The sequence below is a fragment of the Gymnoscopelus microlampas genome (genome assembly GCF_963454915.1).
Source record: "Gymnoscopelus microlampas genome assembly, chromosome: 9".
Lineage (NCBI taxonomy): Eukaryota > Metazoa > Chordata > Actinopteri > Myctophiformes > Myctophidae > Gymnoscopelus > Gymnoscopelus microlampas.
The window spans coordinates 10,678,738-10,700,348 of NC_139946.1; the positions used below are offsets into that span (position 1 = coordinate 10,678,738).

Sequence of the window (21,611 nt, forward strand, 5' to 3'; positions counted from 1 at the left end):
TTAGCAGGCACATTTCTCTGATCTCAGTATTCTGTCAACATCTACATTTGAATGAGCAACTGAGCGTCAGGGACATTCTGTCTAGGAAGTTGTAGCTTAAATGTGGTGTGTCGTAGATAAATGCCATTTTAAAGAAGTATGGAAAACAACATTGTGCCAAAGTTTATTGGGATTTGTCCTTACTATAGCTTGAACTTTTATGTTGAAATTGTTGTTTGGCATCATATGAATTATTATGTAAACTAACATCGGATAAGTATCGCTGGTGTCGTCATAATTTACTGATTCCAGCATGCTAGTAGAGTCCAACCTTTTGTTTGTTTTCCCTATTCTATCCTCTTCACAAGTCACATAACGGTGTGTGTGTGTGTGCGTATGTGTTTGTGTATATGTAGGAGGAGAGTATAGCAAAGATGAGTGAGCGAGGAGGACGGTGCTTATGGTGGTGGTGAAGGAGGAGGGTGAAGAATTGAGTGAGCAAGTTAGGGAATAAAAGGTGAAAGAGTGAGAGAGGCGGGAAGGGAGGGGGGTGCAAAGTGGTGACTGACTCAGTGGGTGAACGAGTGAATGTGTACACAATAGGTTGGCTCCTGGCCATGTATTCCCCTCCCCCACCCTGTCACCCTCTCCAGTGTGTCCTGCGGACTCCTGCTCCACTCTGCTCTGTGACTCTGGTGTCAGCCGCCGGGAGGGAGGGAAGAGCCGAGGCCCAGGCTGAGCCGATCTCACTAGGCCCTAGGTCCTTTTCTGGAAGGGGAGGGGTGGAGGCCCTGCCTGGGTGGTAGACTAGGCCTTAAGCAGAGTTCTGACGCCCCTGGCTTTACAGGCCCTGGACAATTACATAACGGCTCCATGTTACTAAATGCACGCATACATAACAACTCCCAACATACATGTAGTCATGAACCCACTGAACCCAACATACATAAAGCCATGAACCCCCTGAACCCAACAAAACTTGTATGCAGCTTTAGCTTATCTTGTACCTCTCTCAAATGACAAAAAAATGCTACCATAGCCTACCTAACCCATCTCTCCACCATGGGACTCTACTTTTGACAAGAACGCTTACAGAGGTGAACTAATTTCTGTCATTTCACCACCACTATAGAACCTACACACCACCTCTACACATAGTAATGATGCATATAGTCTCCTCAAACTGTAGGAAACAACACTGGAAAGCTACCAGTCTTGATTTTATCAAGGATTTGTACTCGTCTTTACTACTCCCGTTTAAAGAGCAACTCCCCTTTGGCCTTGTCGTGAACGCAGTTCGTGACTATGATCTTGCTATCTGTAGCGGAGGAGAGGGAGTGGGAGGGCTGTCTGTGTTGCCCTTTTCTGAAGATAAGGGGGAGAAGCACGGTAGTGTGGCTCTCACTCCCCACGCCGCCATTACAGCACTATTGATCTCTTTAGATCTGCCCTCCTCATGTGTCCCATTCTGCATCTGTCCCACGATCATGCAGAAATATTTATCTAACGCCATCTACTGGACAAAGTACAAAACTACAAGTTGCTGCATGGGAGTAGCACACGTGTATACAACTTTGAAGTCGCATTTAGTTGCACGTTGAGAGGGATGGTGAAGATTAACTCAAAATGAAGCTGGTGATAATAGTAGTAATGATTTTGGTTTGTTTCTCCTCAGTGATGTAAAAAGAGAACGGCAGCCCCCGTCACCAGATGATGTGATTGTGCTGTCAGACAACGAACCTTCTAGTCCACTCATGAATGGGCACTGCTTCATGAAGACTGACACAGATAAACTTATGGTAAGACCGTTGAATTTACACAAAACTAATCTAAACACGACTACACACATCAGTCATATCTCTTATACATCACAAAAGTGTTATCCCAAGCCTTATTTTATGATTGGTGTTGTGCTCTAAAATGCAGAATCAGAATAAATACAAAAATGTCTGCCACACTCGCAAATTAAGTGCTCAAAATACTGGTGCTGTTTTATTGACTGTGTCAGTACAGTACAACACGGACACAAACAGAAAGTAGATGTTTTTTGTCATCTTGTTATGTGGTATAATATTGTTAACCTTTTCTTCACATGGCAACATGTAAAACAAGATAAATGTCATTTTTGGCAACATCTATCTCTTAGTTGCAACAGTTAACCTTACGTTTATCTCATCACAGGCTCATAATTGAGATTTCAACCTGAGAGTTAACCCAACATTGTGCTTGTTTCCTTATGAGATTTTAAAGGTTATTTAAACATTAGCATTCTTCTTTACGTGCACATGTGTATGGGCTGACGTTATTATCAGGATGAATGCGTCCTTGGTATTCGGCACACAATGGCTGCTGATGAATTTTGATCTATTAGTCTGTTACTAAAAGGTCAACCAGCTCCATCAATAAGAATTAAAATCTGTTTCACTGAAACTTCTTTCTTCTTTTGTTCTCTAATCTTTCTTTCTCTATTCTAACACTTCTTTGTAACTGCAAATGTTGAGAGCTTGCAAAAAAAATAATTTCACCCACTCCTGCACCTGTAATCATGTGATGTGACAGTTAATTCTGATTCTGAACTTCATGTGTGTCTGAAATACATAAAAATAGACCGAAAGACACCTTGGATAAATCGGACAGCCCCCAGCCAACCTGAACATCCTATCTGTCGTGTGTGTGTGTGTGTGTGTGTGTGTGTGTGTGTGCACAGAAGAGCAGTCCTGAGGAGAGGGAGCGCATTATCAAACAGCTTAAGGAGGAGCTGAGACTCCAAGAGGCCAAGCTGGTGCTGCTGAAGAAACTACGACAGAGCCAGATCCAGAAGGACAGCACAGTACAGAAGGTACATGCAAACACGCACAGAACGGGCTAGGAGTTTGATTATACCCGTTTTTAAGGAGTGATTCTAGATCAGCACCTGGATTAGCACTATGGATGAGCGTGACGAGCTGAAAGGTGACTCAACCTGAGATGAGTCCTGTCGTACTTTCATTTGTTACTGCGGGTCCTTTTACCGCATTTGAAGACAAGACTGGGGTTATTTGGCCTTACGGGGTTACCACCTGCCCCAAGTCCCACTCTGTTGATTTGGTTTGATTGTTTGAGCCGCTGTGAAATGTATTGGCATCGAACAACCCGTGTGTGTGTGTGTGTATAGAATGAACAAGTTGTTAACTCTTCATATTTGTTTTCCAGTCGACTGGCTCTGTGGCTACTCCTCCTCCTCTGGTAAGAGGTAGCATCACATCAGGCAAAGGACCCCTCCAGGTGACACCTACTTACCACTACAGCTGCTTATTGTCCCTGCAAACTCTCCCACACGGGACCATTTTAGTTACAATATTCAATAGTAGATTCTCTAGTTGTGGCATTCAAGTAAAAGTACGGATTAAGTTTTGTGGTGGTTTAATCTACACAGGCATTGGTACCCGTCTTCCTTTCTGACCTGAATATGCCTATTAATAAAACAAGAGGAGAGAAATTGAGGTGTAATAACTCTGCTCCTTGCAGTGTTCTGTTGCATCAGCTTGGAGGATGTGTTTATTGTTTTGGGAGTAATGTGATGTGATGTTATGTTTTCAGGTGTCAGGCCGTAGCTCAGGCACAGTGATCCCGCCACCATTGGTGCGGGGTGGGCAGCATGTCCCGTCCAAACAGATTAACCAGGTTGTCATGCCTCCCCTGGTCAGAGGGGCACAGGTTGGTGTCAGCTGATAATGACTGATGATAATTGTTATATGGAAATTGTAATAACGGCACTAATGTCAGATTTTCTTTATTTGTGTTCCAATTCCACTTGAATTTTCATCCTTTCATGCCATCTTTGGATAATGTTCATTGATTACAGAAAGTGATAAAGTTGACTTACTGTTTATCTCCCTGCCCTTTTTACCACTGCTATCTCATCTTGCTTTTGCTTCTTTGTCAGCCCATTGCGGTGACACCTCAGCAGATTGCCACTCTGCGCCAGCATCAGCAGCAGCACAGTGGCTCTGGCCCTCCGCCCCTGCTGTTGGCTCCCAGGGCCTCTGTGCCCAACGTCCAGGTGCAGGGCCAGAGGATCATCCAGCAGGGTCTTATCAGGGTGGCTAATGTGGCTAACACCAACGTCATGGTTAACATCCCCCAGGTGAGAACACAACCAGTACCCTTGTGGAACATCATTTTCATTGCTAAAGCAGCCTGAAGACTATTAGTCTGGCTCAGTGGTTCTTCTCAACCTTTTCAGGCCGCAACCCACCAAAATAATCACATTTGAAATGGGGACCCCCAAAAATAATATTTGAACCGGGAACCCCCCCTAAATAATCATTTTTGAACAGGGAACCCTACCCTGACAAGCACTTGGAAGTGTAAGAGTTGAGGCATTACATTTAGTTTGGCTCGCTTCCACAGAGAAATATTGTGAAAATAGCCGATCTACAAGCTCACAACGTGAGGCGTTGTGAGCTTGTAGATCGGCTATTTTCAAAATGTTTGCCTCTTTTTTTTTGGCCAATGTTTGACCAGTTTGTATAGTATAGTTTGTTGATTCGGGGGTCCCGATACACATGTTGAGAACCACTGGTCTGGCTAATGCCAACTGTGCACTGCAGCTTGCTTTCTGTATCCACTATGTCTGGGTAGGCTCCATTCATTTTATGTTATTTGCTCAGCTGCAGTGTTTTCATGTGAAACCCTTGGAAACATCCGGTGAAATGTTTACACCACTAGCAGAGTTAAAACAATACTATTACTACTAATAATCAATTAAAGGAAACTCTGGTGCTTTTCGTAGACTAGCTATTTTACCTAACCGCTGTTTCCCTGGTAGTTATGTTGTTTGCACTGCATTTGCAATAATAAAGCCCCCTGTACAATTTGTAAATCCCCTCCTTTTGTCTGTATAACCAGATAAGAAAAACATTATGTGTGCTTTTATGTCCAGGCCTCTCCAACCAACCTAAAGGGCTCGTCACTGTCGTCCAACTCCAATGAGTCGCCAGCCAGCCGACAAGCAGCTGCCAAACTGGCTCTGCGTAAACAGCTGGAGAAGACCCTACTGGAAATCCCTCCTCCTAAACCGTCTGCCCCAGAGTTTAACTTCCTCCCATCGGCAGCCAATAATGAGTTCATCTACTTGTTGGGGCTGGAAGAGGTGGTACAGAAACTGCTGGAGATTCATGGCAGAGGTGGGTTGAGCCCCTTCACTCTAACAAACATCCCAGGGTTGTAGTACCGTAATTGGAAAGGCCTGTCTTCAGTTTGGGATTTTCAAGCCAAGGACCCCTTAGCTGAGAGAGAGATGAAGCAGTGACCCCCACTACACATTGTGAAATAGTGTTACAGATTCAACTTTTTCATAGATTTCATAGATGGCTTCATAGATGTGTTTGACAGTGTTGTGTTAAATTAATGCTTATTTGTTTACACATTATCTTTTCTATTAATATGTTGGATTCATGTTTATGTGCAAACCTTCAATACTTAGTAGACCTTACCTTTGGCTCTGTACTTGGTCAGCTATTTTTGTCCCTGTACACCAAATCCCTTTGCATAAAATAGCCGATCTACAAGCTCACAACGCATCACACTGTGATGCGTTGTGAGCTTGTAGATAAGCTATTTTCGTCAAATGTCCCTCCCAGAATACAGATGCTAGGGTTCAAGTGGTAAAGTAAAAATTTGGCAGCCCCCCCTGTAGTAACTCTGAAGACCGAGAACCCCGAGTTTAAGCTGCTTCTCAAATGAGCTTTAATTTTCTCATCACACAGGTAATGTGGGCCTGGCTACGGCTTTGGCCAGCAGTCTCCCCAAAGAGCCACACACCTGCGCTCAGTGCAAGACAGACTTTACCTCCCGCTGGCGACAAGAGAAGGCCGGGGCCATCCTTTGTGACCAGTGCATGTCGTCCAATCAGAAGAAAGCCCTGAAAGCTGAGCACACTAATAGGCTGAAGGCAGCCTTTGTTAAGGCCCTCCAACAGGAGCAGGAGATAGAGCAGCGCATCCTTCAACAGGCTGCCTCCTCTTCATCCCCTTCCGTCTCCAAAACCACCTCCTCCCCCTCAATGTCCAAGAGCGAGCAGCAGGCGCTGGTGTCCCAGCAGTACAAACAAGTCAGGGCTGCCATGCAGCAGCAGCACCAGCAGCAGCAGCAGCAGCAGCAGCATAGAGGAACGCCTGTTTCTCGCCACCACTCCACAATCAAACAGGTGAGTGCTGCCCTCAATACTTGAGTCAACAATTCAATCAGAATGATTTTTTTCTGAGGACAAACCTCCTGTGATTTAAGCGCTCGGGTGGCGCAGTGGTAATGTCCCTGCCCACCACCACGGAGGTTGTGGGTTCGAATCCACCGGGGTGCATCAGGCTTTGTCGGGTGTCTATACAAACACATTTGGCCCGTGTTTGGGGGATGGAAGCCAGGTTGGGAAGGTGATATTAGTCATTGCATGTAATCCTACGGACTGGGGTGGCACCTGTCAGCAGGGAGTGTTTGGCGGGAGGAGTAGGACGTAGGTTCTACGTCCTCCTGGTGGGGGCTCCTCACAGGCAGGTTGGGGAGAAAAAGGGGGTAAAACATAATTGGCTACTCTAAATTAAAAAACTCCTGTGATTTAATTAACTTAATTTCCTGTCCCTTTCTCTCTCCCTCCCTCCAGAGTCCTGGTCAGCTGTCCCGTAGCATCCAGTCTGTGGTGAGCTCTCGTGGTACGGCCCACTCCTTCTCCTCCTCCTCCCAGCTGCAGAGCGCCGTGTCAGCGGCCGCGCTGGTCAGCAGGCCAGGTAAGCATGCCGCAGCACGCCCGCTGCAGCAGGGGGCAAAGGTCAGCGCCACCAGCAGCAGTAACCAGGGCAACATGGCTCCCTGGAGGAAGCAGAGCGGCGGGAACACAGGTAGATAAATGTGAGAACAGGCTAGCCTGAGAACACTCTCCACTCCGCCACCAGTTCACTCCTTCCGTCTCCCTCATGGGGCTGTCTGTCGCTTCCTGTCACAGCACAGGTGGCTTCCTTTGCTCTAATTTTCCCAGTCACCTCTCGTTCACCAATCCTTTGCTCTTTCTTACGTCAGTATCCCTATAGTTTGAGATTGTATGTCTTTGTTTTTGATGTCCTAAACTCAGCTTTTATTCTGGGGTGACATCTTTCTATGGATCTTTCAGTCAGTAGAGACCTGACTGCACCATCTCTCTCCACCATCTCTTTTCCATCGTCCTTTACACAGTAATGTGTGTCAGTTGTAGTGGTGTACCACCAATTAAGGTTTTTTTCACACCATATACGGTTCCTTTGCGGGGAAGAAATGCACATCAAATTTTTATAATTAGAACACATGCTCTTCTATAATCTCTTGCGCAGTCCGAAACTAGCTTTCTGTGGCAACACATTATTAATCGGAGCCATTGCATTTTATGAGTGTTTGCTGTGATCTCACCTATACAAAGGCTATCACTATCTCAGCCTTGTGTACGGTAGTTATCTTTGTTTTGGTTCTCTTCTGTAAACTCTTCTCTATGGTTAGGGTGTGTCGTTTTGTTTCCTTCAGTTTGGGCCTGCAAACCTATTTCAGACTGTAAAGGCGGTTACACACCGGCGAATATGCGAATATACGCAAAATTCGGACTCGTTCCGAATAATTAAAAGACGCTTTTTTGCTCCATGTAAGCTTGCATTGACTTGATAAGGTTTTTAAAAAAAAACGTATTATTCGCATGAAAAAAAAACGCCCCGGTGTACAAGGACCTTAACTGTCATTAACGGCTATACAAACAAACTTGACCTCTGGAGCACTACATCTAGGTGTATCGTCCCCCCATCTTTGGGAGCTTTTTTTTATCTATAATCATGCAAACAGCCTGTCCAACAAATGAGACAGGTGAAAGGTTTCAGGGCTTTGAATTTTGGGTTAATGTTCATATAGTATTTTCATATCGGACTTTGCGAAAAAGCCTTTTTTAGAAAGAAACTCTGTCACTGTTAAATAGAGAGCTTATAATGGAAAGGTATTGACCCTCTAATGTGCTTCCTCTCTGTCAGGTATGACCATGGCCTATGTGAATCCCAGCCTGTCTGCGCACAAGACCACCTCCGCTGTGGAGCGTCAACGAGAGTACCTGCTGGACATGATTCCTTCCCGCTCCATCTCCCAGACAGCCAACACATGGAAATAATACAACCTGATTCCTTATTCCCACCATTAACCATCACCCCTCCCATTATTAATAATATCAATAATAGTCATTCTCATTATCAACCTAACGGACACTGCATCCTGCCGAAACTATGCTGGGGAGGATCGACTTTTTGACCAATGATTAAAAGAAAGAAAGAAAAGGAGAAAAAAATAAGTCTCTCCACCTCTCCCTTGCTCTTTCCGCCACCATCTTTCTTTTTATTCTTCTTCTGAGCCTTTCCTCCCAATATGGAGGCATATTGAGACAACTCAGGCCTCTGGGATACAAGGATTACTGTATGTCCTAAGGACTGAGGGTTACTGGAAGGCTTGACATGGACACATATAGTACATTCTCAGACCTCAATAGTGTTGCCACTCCTTCCTTCCCTCCCGGTATGTCAGTTTAACTTTGTTTGCACCAAGAGTTGTTGCAGGGTCACTGCCCTTCCCTGTCTCTGGTTCAGACAGGTAGAGGGTCACTATCACACACACCGTGAATGATTCGCCTTACTTCCTACTCCTCTCCAGTCTGAGATGGCTAGACTCAGGCCCAAAACGGTGGCAGGACCGAACTTAACTTAAGACCTCATGGCAGGGATTGTGGTGGAGCTTTGAGGACCATCCACGAAATACTAAGAACTGCTTCAGCTTTGCAAAAATGAATATAATCAAATGACTGTAAAAAAAAAAAAATCTCTATCCGCACACAGATGGCCTCTTCTCTTTAACCTATGGTGTGTTAAAGTAGAGAAGCAGACTTGGTGTGTCGGGTAATTTTGTATGGCTGAATGTTAGAATTTTTGTCTTCTTTCTTCTGTAAGTCATATACTGTGTTGAGATATTGTGCTCCCTGATATTTTGGAAGTGGCCTCTTGTTGAGGCCTGAATTGAAAGGCTAATGTTACTGTTGAGGTGGTTTTACATCTGCTGGGTTACGTGTTTTAGCCTAGTTTTAAAGAGTTTTCTAAGATGAGTTAAAATACAGATTATGGTTTCACTGACTAATGTAAAAAAACACAATAAAACACGGCCATATGTTTGGAGGAGTATTCTTCTTGAATATTGTAAAAACCTTCCAAAGAACTAGTGGAGCCCAAATGGAATCCCTTCTACTAGAAGGTTTCTAGTTTATTTTAACCCTCTCTGGATATAAAGATGAATTCATGCTAAACAGAGAGGGTGTAAGGAATGTCATATTTTATGACATTGATTTGCTTTTAGTCATAGGTTGTGGTGCATTATTTTTCTTCTATAGACAAACTCTGTCTTTGGGTTTATTTATAGGGTCACGTTAGTTAAGATATACGCTTATGCCCTAAGTTTGAATGGATCTTCACTTTAGACTTTGTTTTTCTTGTGTGTCCAGTTGTTCCTAAGCACCCTTTAATTGGTCTAAAAGAAGCTGGACAGCTTTCAGAATGTAGTTATGCAAAAACCCCTATAGCAACACATGACATGGATTTATTAGTCTTTCTTTTACATTGAAGTGTGTATGATTTTTGTCAGATCCTTAAAATGAGCTATCTATGCCGTTTCATGTAAGCTGTGGTTCTATAAGCAGCAGCACAGGATAAGCTAGTGGTGAAAATAAAATCTCTAATATATAGCAGTGACATACTCTATGCCTACAGAACTTCCTTTCTTCTTTTTTTTAGAACAGAGTATTGTCTTCTTAATGAGTTCAGATGTCATAGAGGATGTTCAATTGCTGTACTCCCAACCACTTTCACGCTACACTGACTTTTTCTCTCAAAGAAAAGCGATGGCCTAGCAGGAATAAAAGTCAAATTAATTGGTAATTATAAAATTTGTGTTGTAAATCAAGTTCTTAAACGGGCATTGTTCCGCTAACACGTCTGGAGTTGTGTGATTGTCCAAATTTCAGATACAGCCATTAATTGTACTGACAGGGGACATTGTCGGTATGGAAGGTGTCTGCAGTTTATTTTTAATTGCACCAAGCTATATTCCATCTCTTTTACATTCAAACAATCATGCTGATCATCACCCATTATTTTATGACCAGAAACTTGGAGTCTTTTCCTCCCAATGTCCCATTCCTTATGTTGTAACAGATACAATTTCACAAATAACTGGGGCCCTACTTGTCTGCAGTGCTTGTAGCATTAAGGGCCATTCACACCCAGCACTATGTCATTCACCACTGATGTTATAGTTGTGGTGTGGACTCTGCCATCCACTTGAGTTAGAGCGATTTTTAAAACAATGTGTTTATAGTTATAGTGCTTGGTGTGGACGGCCCATTGGGCTCTGTACTAAGACACGATACACTGTAGGTATATATTCTTTCAAGTCCTGTGGTTTAACTCTCAATAAACCAGGGTTACATTGAGGATGGTGCAGCAGTGTACATTCTCAATAGAAATATGTTTATGTGAACGGAGATTGGATGAATTCAGCCATCTGTGCACTAGTTAAGTCTTTCTTTATGAAAGTGGTATCTGCAATATTCCAGATGATCTGTATATTGCATATTGTCTGCAATCCTACAATGCTGTGCCCTGCTTAATGTAACCCTGTGCTTTTCTGACTACTGCCTGTTGCTGCTGTCTGACAACAAGAACACCATTCCGTTTTCTTGGGGTGCCAGCACTGTCAAATGCAATTGCAACCCTGTTGAAAAAGAAAGTGTACAAGAAATGTTTGTTTTGGTTTTTTTCTGCTCTATCAAGTAATAATAATAAAACTAATTCTAACCCCTTACTTGTGTCTGCTCCATATGCATTGCTTTATAGCTTTTGTCTTCATGCCCACATTTCCTAACATGATCTTTGTTTCTGAGTCACAGGAGATATCGCAGCTTCCGGTCACATGCAAGATCAACCTCTGCAAGCCAGGGCTAATGTTATGACGATGATGAACAATACATTTAAGGCCCCCTTTTTATTATCTTTCAATTCATGAATTCATCTCATTGCTCTTTCATCGATGATGGAAGTAAATAAAATGTCACTGTTAGAAAACCAGTAGAATGTCAAAATCAAATGTCTACTGCTTTGGTGTCTAGAACGTCTCAACAGTGCAAGTTGTTTTTGTCCAGTAGTTTTACTGGCCATCCTGTTCGGTCCTACAGGTATGTTCAGATGTTGGGCAATGGACATGCTTTGACCCTTTGGTCTCTCTATACAGTATATCAATGCCAATATAGTAACTTGCCCTTTTAGGCTTAAATTCAGAGGCTGACTATTTTTAAGTGCGAGACCGTTGGGCAAGCTCAACAAATCTTATTGTAACGTATACAGTTGATCCAGTTGTTGTAACTAATCTCTCAAGACAGATTCAGAGCAAAGGAAAAACATGGAATTTCCCCTTTTTTTTTTGCAGATGGGTTCCCAGATTGGTTGTAATGTAAATTAATGGTTACAATTAGACAATTGGACCTTGTTTCCAACTGCTACAGATTTAAACATAGGGTGTGCTTTGACATTTTTCCATTCCAATGGTTGCTCTAAATTAATGCACATACTGTACTTTCCCACTGCAAAGAACTACACTTACTACAGTATATGCAAAATATTGTTCAGCAATAAAACTTTCACTGCAGCCATATTGACAAATAGGGTAATGTTACATCCTGTACAAGTGTTACCAATTAATTATAGCTACTATTTAAGGTTGTTTTCCATTCAGGTCAACAGAGTCAGGGTGCTGCTATAGTGCCTGTTGGCTAAATGGAAAGGCTCTGCTACACTGGATCAGAGTCTTAATATTAGTATCATTGGTAACACCTGTACAGGACATAACATTCCCATACTATTGTGGCTGCCTACATTGACCAACCAACAGGCTAGCTGTAGCATGTTTTATTGATTAATTGCTAGGCCTATTAATTACTGTTTCATCCCAGAGTAATAGAAAGGAGATTAACTGACCACTTCACCAATTTTCAAACGACCTTCATATAATTGCTACTCACTAATACTCATGCGCCTTTAGATGGCACCATTTCTGTTTACTCGCTCTGTCTCAGTTAGGAGGGCCGTGGAAACCTGGTGCCTACCAATTCCCCATTTCCCCCAGAACAATGGCTTCTATTTCAGATAACTTTCCAGGTGGAGAAAGGCTGTTATTTTATTTTTGTCTCCGCCAGGCCGAAGGCATGGTGGAGAGTATGTTTTCGTTCCGCTCCCGCTGTGTGTGTCCCCCCCCTAGCCAAGCTAACATTGGTCAAGCTCCACGTGACAATATGTCGTCACCAATGCTTTTGATTGGCTAGAGGGACGCATGACGAAATAAAATCCTATAAATAGGTGTGTCACTTCCAAAGACTATTTATGTCTTTGGAAGTGAGGTAATCAATAGCTTAGACAGGATCATTCAGGAACAGTACTTTCCAGTACAAACAGAGATCACAGCTGAGATCGCACAATGCAACTAACTCTCATTACGCAAACTGAAGAAGCAGGCAATCATCGTCTGAAACCTCATGAAGAAGCAAAGGCGCAACGCCGACAGCAGAAGGCCAAAGCTAAGAAGCAGCAATTGAATCCCTAAATGACAAAAAAACGAAGACGAGCCACAAATGCTGACAACATGACACAGTAAAGATTGCTACATTCTCTGGAAGAAAAAGTACAAGAGTCTGTAAAGAACATCGAAAGGAAAAGAAGGCACTGGTCACAGTATTCAATAGATTAAAGACAACATCAACAAGCACATTACACCAGTAAGAGGAGACGCTACAGATCACTTAAAGAACTAGAAGATGTTCAAGTTGATGAAGCTGGTGCCGCATTCTTAAAGAAGATGTCAGAAAGTGGACCCAAGGCCAAAGTCTCCGCCAGGCCGAAGGCATGGTGGAGAGTATGTTTTCACTTTGTCCGTCCGTGTGTGTGTGTGTCCGTCCTGTGAACACCTAACATTGGTCAAGCTTCACGTGACATCACAATATGTAATATAAATAGGTAAGACAGAATTAATCAGGAACAGTTTTACCACCTCGCCTGGTGGAGACCTGTGATCCGAGGAGCACATTTTCTAGTTTTAAATATATGTTTATTAGCTTGGTATCCTCATTTATTATGTCATTGGTAGGCACTAGCAGGTTATTTCTGAACTGAAACCTAAACCCACCGATGAGACGAGTGAGTAGAGTAGAGGGACATTGTGCCATGATGAGTAGAGCAATGGTTAGGTTAATAATAAGGTTGAAATGGATGAAGTGAAATATGGATACACCACAGGCCTGCGCTGGGTATCTGCAATTTTGGAGATCTCCAAGCCATAACTAAGTCATATGAAACAGAACCACTGTAGGAGCACATTTTCACAGACCAGTGTGGACGATATTGAGTGAAAATGGCACAGAGTGAACATGTGGGTAATCAATCAACGTCTTGGCTTCTTCCACTGGAATGACGTTGACTTCCTGGATTCTGGATCCTCTGGACAGGTCAGTTGCGCTCCATTATTACAATAAATTGAATGTAAGTAGGCTACAGTTTGTACAGTACACCAAAGACCAGAGGTGTAAAAAAGTACTCAAATGTTTTACTTAAGTAAAAAAGTATCAATACTGCAATGTAGAAATATACTCTTTTAAAGTACCAAAAGTAGAAAGTACTCATTATGCAGAATGTCACAAGTTTTCAAATGTATTGAAATCTTTTGAAAATAGCAGATCTGCAAGCTCATAATGCGTCGCGATGTGTTGTGAGCTTGTACATCTGCTATTTTCAAAATATTTATTTATGCATTTATTTTAGACTTATGATAATTGTGAAAGGAACATTCAGCATAATGGGTACTTTACTTTTGGTACTTCAAGTATATTTTGATGCCCATACTTTTGTACTTTTACTCAAGTACATTTTGATTACCGGACTTGTAACAGAGTATTTCTATATTGCAGTATAGATACTTTTACTTTAGTAAAACATAATTATGAGAAATTCCACCATCACTGCTCAGTGCCCACTCTTCCTCAGGGCCCACTCTTCCTCCTCAGTGCCCACTCTCCATGTGACCGTAAAAGTGCGTGCACCGTGCGCGCGTCTCGCTTCCTGAGGGACGCTGCGCGCATTTACGCACGACCAGAGCCATGAAGAGAGTTCTGACACTAGCATAGACTCTCAACCATAGAGATATCGCTCAACGTAAGAATGAAATGCGGAAGTGCTCTGTCTATCTCAATGAGATTATGATAGTTCCAATGTTTGGAACTACAGCCTAGCCCATAGCGGCCCGTTTTGCGGCGAGATCAAAGCGTGACGGACCTCTCTGTTCTACACTCTGCGCACGACTACCAGCAGGGAGAGCTGCAGCCCCTCTCTCGCACTCACACACAGCAGCATACACACGACACAGTGTTTGTTAAAGTTTGTAAAAAGACTCTTAGTCTTATAGTGAACTAAGCAACTCATACTTTAACATTACTCCACATGGACGTCGAGTAGAGTTAACCAGGGAGGTGAAACAAGTTGCTAAAACACAAAAACAAGAGAATTATCCCCAAACAGGTGAGTTTTCTACAGGTGTTGTTAGCTTCATGGCTAATTAAGTGCTTAGAATTTAAGCAATTGATGGAATTGGTGTAATTTCACGTTCATGTTACTTGGTAAAAAGCAACAACTATTCAGGATACACTATAAGACAAATAGTGTAAATAGCTGATCTACAAGCTTATGAAGTGATGGGCTGAAAGCTTGTAGATCTGCTATTTCTGCTTTTTTTATATTTGAAAATGGAGGAATATTTTCCAACATGGAAACGATGATGCCTAATAATTGTGATCAGGTGATTGTGTATTAATTTTGACATCGGGCCTAACTAGGAATTGTGATGAAATGAAGGCATGAATGCAATGACAAAAAATGACTTTATTTTAGCAACATTCTAGCCCCTTTCGGGACCCTGTTTACCTTTTTTGTATTTGGGAAGGCGGTATCCAGGGTCCCTTGACGCTCAAAGCACCCTCTCTTAAAGTCGCGAGTACCACTGTCTCGTCTCGGGCTAATAGCTCGTCGCTTGGAAGTTGCAGAGATTTCTCAAAGGTACCACAAAGAGCAATACTAAACCGCGGTTAATCTGCATTAATGCGCTCGGATCGGCGCTGCCGTTTAACATTTTTAATCATTTAGTAAAGCTTAATTTCCTCTCTCAAACAATGCTCCACTTCCCATGGCCCGCCTCCCCGCGGTGACTGACAAGTTGCGCGTCCTACGCATACCTCTATGGTCCTACGGTACTGCCTCTGATTGGCGAGCTCCTACATGCTTGCATGACAATCACAACGCGGGGAGGCGGGACATGGGAAGTGGAGCATTGTTTGAGAGAGGAAATTAAGCTTTACTAAATGATTAAAAATGTTAAACGGCAGCGCCGATCCGAGCGCATTAATGCAGATTAACCGCGCGTTAGTATTGCTCTTTTTGGTACCTTTGAGAAATCTCTGCAACTTCCAAGCGACGAGCTATTAGCCCGAGACGAGACAGTGGTACTCGCGACTTTAAGAGAGGGTGCTTTGAGCGTCAAGGGACCTTGGATACCGCCTTCCCAAATACAAAAAAGGTAAACAGGGTCCCGAAAGGGGCTATAGTAGGGTACTGCTGGTTTTGAGCCAAGCTACCAGGACCTCTAGTACTGCTGGTTTTCTATCCTATCAGGAACCTTACTACTATATTATATAATGTAGTAGGCTATATAGAATATACTATCCTTATCCTATCATATTTTTAAAAGCACATGGACTGTTTTGGTAAAAACAAAATGTGAATCTCCACATTAATAGGACTTGTTTTGTAAAATGACACCCACTGACATCCAGAGGAGGGATACTTAGCCCAACTGTCTATCCATTTGATTAAAAAAGAAAACATTTACACCTTGTGACCTGACAGCCTCTGCAAAGGAAAGTCTACCTTCACAGAGAACATTTCACTGCATAGTCTAAAACCTCTCGAATCTTAGAGAACTCCAAGCACACTCACTCATCCCAGATTAAAGATCACATGTTAGAGAGGGCTTGAGATCAATGCACATTCAATCAATGTGATTGATTATATAATTTGTCCATTTGTCTTGTGAAATAAAAAAATCTGTATTAATGTATTTTTCCTCGCTTAGGTGAAGGTTTTTGGACAACCACTGGAGAGCCTACCTCAGTACAATACTGAACATGGAGCCGTACCAAGGTAAGTGGAGACATCTTGTTTAACCCATTTAGACCGGGAAAGTATCTGTGTCATTTTAGAATTCTTTGGCTATTCAAAAGTAGCAGAAAATGTGTGCAAAATCGTGAAAATGTATGCAAATGAATATATATTTTTTAAAGCGAACACTTGTGAAATACGTTGTTCCAACTTCCAGGGACCACCAGAAGCAAAGATTTTAGTTAAAAAAAAGTGTTTAAAAATATATATATATTCAAAGATTTGCACAAATGTTCAAGCAGATCTACAAGCTCGTAGCGCGGCACTGAGTGAGCTTGTATATCTGCTATTTTTTAATAGCCCAAAGTATAAAATAATGGTTATAGCAAAAAAATCTAAAATGACACAGATGCGTTCCCGGTCTTAAAAAGGCAGCAAATGATAACAGTTAATGTTGTATTTCTTTGCTAATTTTCTTTCATGTGTGTGCTTTTTCAGGTTTCTTGTTGATGCCTGTACCATTCTATTGGAGCACGTAGACACAGAGGGTCTGTTCAGAAAGGCGAGTTCCATTGCTGCTCGGAAAGCACTCAGGGTAAGTGATGGGTTACGTTGACCTTGCTTTCATTTGGCGACCTAATCTTTGCTTAAAAAGCCTAAAAGCCAAACAGCTTTTTTTTTTGCAAAATATGTTTATTGCTTTTTGATGACATACAAAATACAAAAATATAAACAAACAAGAAATAATAAGACAAAAATACAGCTCAGATACAACATTCATACAAAGATAAAAAAAGTTAAGCAAGAACATGATCAAAGGACACATCTCCCGGCCAACAAAAGTCTCCCAACAAGGAAAGACACCATTCAAAATTATTTAAGATGCATGAAAACACCAGTCACCAGTGGCACAAGGACATTAGCCAGGACAAAATGCTGGCCTACAAGAAGGAAGCGCAAATATTTTTATGACAAGTAAAATTCCATTATCGTGACAGCCCTGCCCCACTGACACTGTTGAAGTATAAATAAACACAACTGGTTTGCATTGTTTCATCAGGTCAAGCTAGATGCAGGCGAGCAGTGTCTGTCCGCGGCAAATCCGCATCTTGTGGCCGACTTGGTGAAGCAGTTCTTCAGGGAGCTGCCAGAAGCCGTCTTGCCCACAAAGATGCAAGAAGCCTTCCTGAAAGCCCAGCAGCTGACCAGCCAGGCAGACCGCACCGCCGCCACATTGCTGCTGTCTTGCCTACTGCCTGACAGAAACCTCAGCGTACTGAGCTACTTGTTTGACTTCCTCCACAGTGTGTCCAAGAGGTAAGTGTGTTGTCCAGCTTTTTAAATGAATGCATTGTTTTATTTCATGGCTTAATCTTATGGATAGAAAATGTAATATTAAACACATAAAAAATGATTATGTCCACACATTCCAGCTCCATAATATGTATTTGAATCTTTATTTGATGATGTTTCGTCTGTCTGACCTTCAAGAACAGACTGTTTTCTGATCTTGAAGAAGGAGGGCAGATCAAATAAAGACGAATGTATATAGAACTGAACTCATTCTTACATGACTAGGCCTGTCTTATCGCCTAATTGCAATTATTTGAGATAATCGCAATTATTTTGAATAATCGTCAAATTAATTTCCATGTTGAAAAAGGTTCATACATTTTCAAACATTTTCCTATTTTAACTAATTTAAAAAACAGTAATATGTGTTAGTGTCAGTTTCTTTGTCTATTTAAGTTATTTGTCATATCTGCCCTGTGCAATTTTTGATTATGAAGCCTAATTATTGTTTTTATTCATAATGTTCCAAAGTTCAATTCCAAAACCACACACAATTAAATCGTTAATCGCAATTATTTTTATGACAATTAATCGTCTACTTAACTTTGTAATCGTGATAGGCCTATACATGACTTGTATATCATTTTTATATTTATATGTCCCTTTTAACATTGCCTATACTGCAGTGCTCACACTTGGTCTGACCCAATTGTCAGCGTTGCTTTTATGCATATTATTTACTTTTGTATAACTTCATATTCTTCCAGATTTTGCTTCTTTTTTTCATGTGAGATCAATACACCAAGTCAAATTCCCTAGCCAATAAATAAATGGATTCAGATTGTAATTGTTGTACTCTGTGTTGTTGTTTGTGCCTACCCTAGGAGTGCAGAGAACTTGATGGACAGCTTTAACCTGTCTGTGGTCTTGACTCCCAACATCCTTCCCTCTGGAGAGGCAAGTGAGAACATGGACACCACAGAACAACGCCTCAAGCTGCAGACAGCAGTCATCCAGTGTTACATAGAGAACTCTCAGGACTTTGGTAAGACTCTAGACGTCACTGTTCGTTTCTAATCTATGCCATCAATTTAGACAACAGAATGACAGTTAACCACTTAAACCCTATACTTCATTGAACAGGGTACCCCAGGGATCTGTACTTGGCCACCTCCTTTTTTCCCTCTACACCAAATCTCGTCACAAAAAAATAGCTGATCTACAAGCTCACAGTTGTGAGCTTGCAGATCGTCGCAGCGTATTATTGAATGTATATGCTATTAGGGCGAGGATAATCTGAGTTCCCAGAAGTTTTCGCCGGCTCGGCGAGGAACTTCTGGGCCAGAGCCCTGGTATTTGTGGGCAGGATGTACCTTACGCTCTGAATCTGAGCGGACACGCCTCTTACCGGTCTGAGAGCTGTGCAACTCGTCTAAAAAGTCCGACGAGAGGCAAACAGCAGTACACAACAATGGCGGCCGAAATTTCTCAAGGGGAAATTGCTTCCCGTCGATCCTATTTAGATGCAACACCCACTGCATGTGGATCGCGCCCCCTTTTCTTTATTGGCTGTTGATTTGAATCACAACGCAGTGGCCGCGCCCCTGCTGTCCAAGCTCCGACGCTAACCCTCCCAGACTAGGGCGAGGACAGTAAGGCCACAGCTTGTAATTTAACGATAATCACCTGTTACTGTTGTCTCCACCAAGCTGTGGTGGAGAACGCATTTGATTTAAAAAATGTTGTTTGATTAGTATGTGTCGATCAACTAATCAATGACCTTTTGTGCTGGTTTGTGTAATAGGTGTGTTGCCACTGTTCCTCATGAAGAAAGTTCCAGCCGCGTTGGGCAGTGAGGCCAGCAATCTGTTGCCAGCTAAAGACGTAAGTGTGGTTGCCTGAAAAACATCAAAGTCATGACACATTTACTTTCTCAATCCTAATTGTTTCGATTTTACAATGTTATAAAATTCTAAATGAAAGAATGTAATATATTTGACACCAGATGGACTTAACTGAACTTGCCTACTTAGGTTGCATGAGCTGTTAGGGTTTATTTTTGGCATTTATATCCTTTATTTAGAGTGGAAAGTGTAAGGAGACGGAACATCTTCTACAGAGAGAGGAGAGAACTTGCAAGAAGAGACTTGCGAGAATTGCAAGTTGGATTCAAGCTAGAATCCTTGGGATTCACAAAGCATGCTCTAGCTGTGTGAGCCACCAGGTACTGAAAAATGCACAGAATTAACATGATATTGCACTTGTATAACATCTGCAGGGCTCTTTTTACACAACTAACACAACTAACAAAAGTGTAATCTCTGGATCTATTGTACTTCATCTTTCATTTGTCATTTTTATGCCATTCAGGAGATTGCCCATTCTGCTCACCCTTGGTCTGAACAGTATGAGCAGTGGCTCCAGTTTCAGCGCCAACAAGATTAAGTCTTCAGCCCGGCTTTCCTGCGCAAGGGAAGCGAGTCCAAGAGTGAGTATCCATAAAACACTCAATCGACTATTCCACATTTTTCACATCTTTTGAAGTTAAAAAAATAAATAATAGACAATCTACAAGCTCACAGCGGTTCACATCGCGGCGTGTTGTGACCTTGTAGATCGGCTATTTTCAAATGTATTAGATTTAAAGTGGTTGAACAGATTTTATGCTATATTAACAAGTTTTGCTGGGGTCCCACTCATCTCTGTAGGCTCAAAGTACTTCAGTACGTCTGAAGAGAACCTGCTGATGCCGCAGTGTGACATAAGCGCCCTCCGGACCTCATGGAGCGGCGCGACGTCCGATGGAGCCCAGGAGTTCAGCGGAGGATCCTCCAGAGCATCTACTACTCCTCTGAGCCTGCCATCATAGTGTCCAAGCCTCCGTTGGGGGTCAGCCTTCCTTCCCAAAACGCTGTGCTGTGCCTCCAGAGCAGCAAGGCCTCCATCACCGCAGTGCACCCCCGGAACGGTCCGACTCTTCTAAAGATCAAGGTGGCCTTGACACAACCCGCTGGTGACCTGCGAGCTGTCACACAGGACCACAACGGCCGCTGTGGAAGGAAACATACCAAACCCTCTGAGACTGTATTAATGCCACCGCCAGAGACTCCTATAGAGTACAGTTCAGTCTGTAGACACAGAGACGTCTGCTGTCTCTACACGACAGAGGCAAATACCTAAACATCACATGTGACCAGATTGAAATTGCCCAGTTGTCCCCTTTGCATATGGACAGTGCACTATTTGACATGGGTGATTTTTGCAGTACGTTTACAAATGGCGATGAATCCTCCCTCTGCGCTGTTGTTGTCAGCAGCCATAATGATAATAACTCTGTAGCCGGACAGACGGGGGATGAGATTGAGAATGTGAACTGCAGCAGACTGATCGATGCCTTGGATATCCAGAGTCCTGCTCACTTCATACTGGCCGTCTCGGTCAGGCCAGTCCACTCCATGCAGGCCGGGCCCGGAACTCGACGATGACCGTGCCACGCCTTCTCCTCTGAACCCTCTCAGTCAAATGAGACTGCTGTCTGCCATGATGCTCAACAAGATGATGCCCTGTCTGAAGGCCTCTGTCTGAAGGATTACCAAACACTTGCTGAACGATCCTCAGTAGAAACTAGTGCTACAGGACAACTCTCAGTGCATGACGATGTTTCATCAGAGAATCAACTCATTACGAGCACCAGGATACAGGGAGAGTGGGTACTGAAACATTGTGGGCACCTTAATGTTAAATTGGCCTTTTTTTGCTAAATGTTAAAATAAAGATTTTGGAAAATGGTCTGAAGTGATGTAAAGTATAGAGGATCTGAACATGCTTCAACATTTGACATTTAAGGCCTAATACTTCTATAATTGCAAAAAAAACCTGTGACCAGCCAATCACATGGGCAAAAACCAGAAGACTTTAGGTCTGATAATGATGTACCGTGCATGTTCAAATCATGTATACTTCACATTACTTTCAGACCATTTTCCAAATTCTTCATTTTTTACATTTTGGAAAAAGATAGTCAATTTAACATTGAGGTGCCCACAATGTTTAGATGCCCACTCTTCCGGT

The 21,611-nt window shown here is 42.6% G+C and overlaps 2 protein-coding genes and 1 long non-coding RNA gene across 4 annotated transcripts in view; all 3 read left to right on the top strand.

Moving 5' to 3' along the window:
• Window positions 1-10,860, top strand: part of gatad2ab (GATA zinc finger domain containing 2Ab) — a 40,736-nt gene extending 29,876 nt beyond the window's left edge. For both annotated transcript variants that reach the window (XM_084067273.1, XM_084067274.1), the window contains 9 exons: window positions 1,655-1,778; window positions 2,687-2,818; window positions 3,172-3,243; window positions 3,559-3,675; window positions 3,905-4,105; window positions 4,904-5,147; window positions 5,730-6,169; window positions 6,620-6,854; window positions 7,998-10,860. In XM_084067273.1, coding sequence (XP_083923399.1) covers window positions 1,655-1,778; window positions 2,687-2,818; window positions 3,172-3,243; window positions 3,559-3,675; window positions 3,905-4,105; window positions 4,904-5,147; window positions 5,730-6,169; window positions 6,620-6,854; window positions 7,998-8,131 — 1,699 coding nt within the window. In that variant the 3' untranslated portion in view covers window positions 8,132-10,860. The remainder of the gene's footprint in view (window positions 1-1,654; window positions 1,779-2,686; window positions 2,819-3,171; window positions 3,244-3,558; window positions 3,676-3,904; window positions 4,106-4,903; window positions 5,148-5,729; window positions 6,170-6,619; window positions 6,855-7,997) is intronic.
• A 2,611-nt stretch (window positions 10,861-13,471) lies between these two features.
• LOC311051392 (inactive Rho GTPase-activating protein 11B-like) lies at window positions 13,472-18,617 on the top strand (the record flags this gene model as incomplete). The annotated part of the gene is made up of 5 exons (XM_084065955.1): window positions 13,472-13,549; window positions 16,222-16,289; window positions 16,746-16,842; window positions 17,308-17,564; window positions 18,425-18,617. 5 exons carry the CDS (start codon window positions 13,472-13,474, stop codon window positions 18,615-18,617), a joined length of 693 nt encoding a protein of 230 aa, XP_083922081.1.
• A 1,056-nt stretch (window positions 18,618-19,673) lies between these two features.
• On the top strand, window positions 19,674-20,693 carry LOC311052654. The gene is made up of 3 exons (XR_014601538.1): window positions 19,674-19,764; window positions 19,911-20,028; window positions 20,249-20,693. It is a non-coding gene; the product is annotated as an uncharacterized lncRNA (long non-coding RNA).
• The last annotated feature ends 918 nt before the right edge of the window (window positions 20,694-21,611 follow it).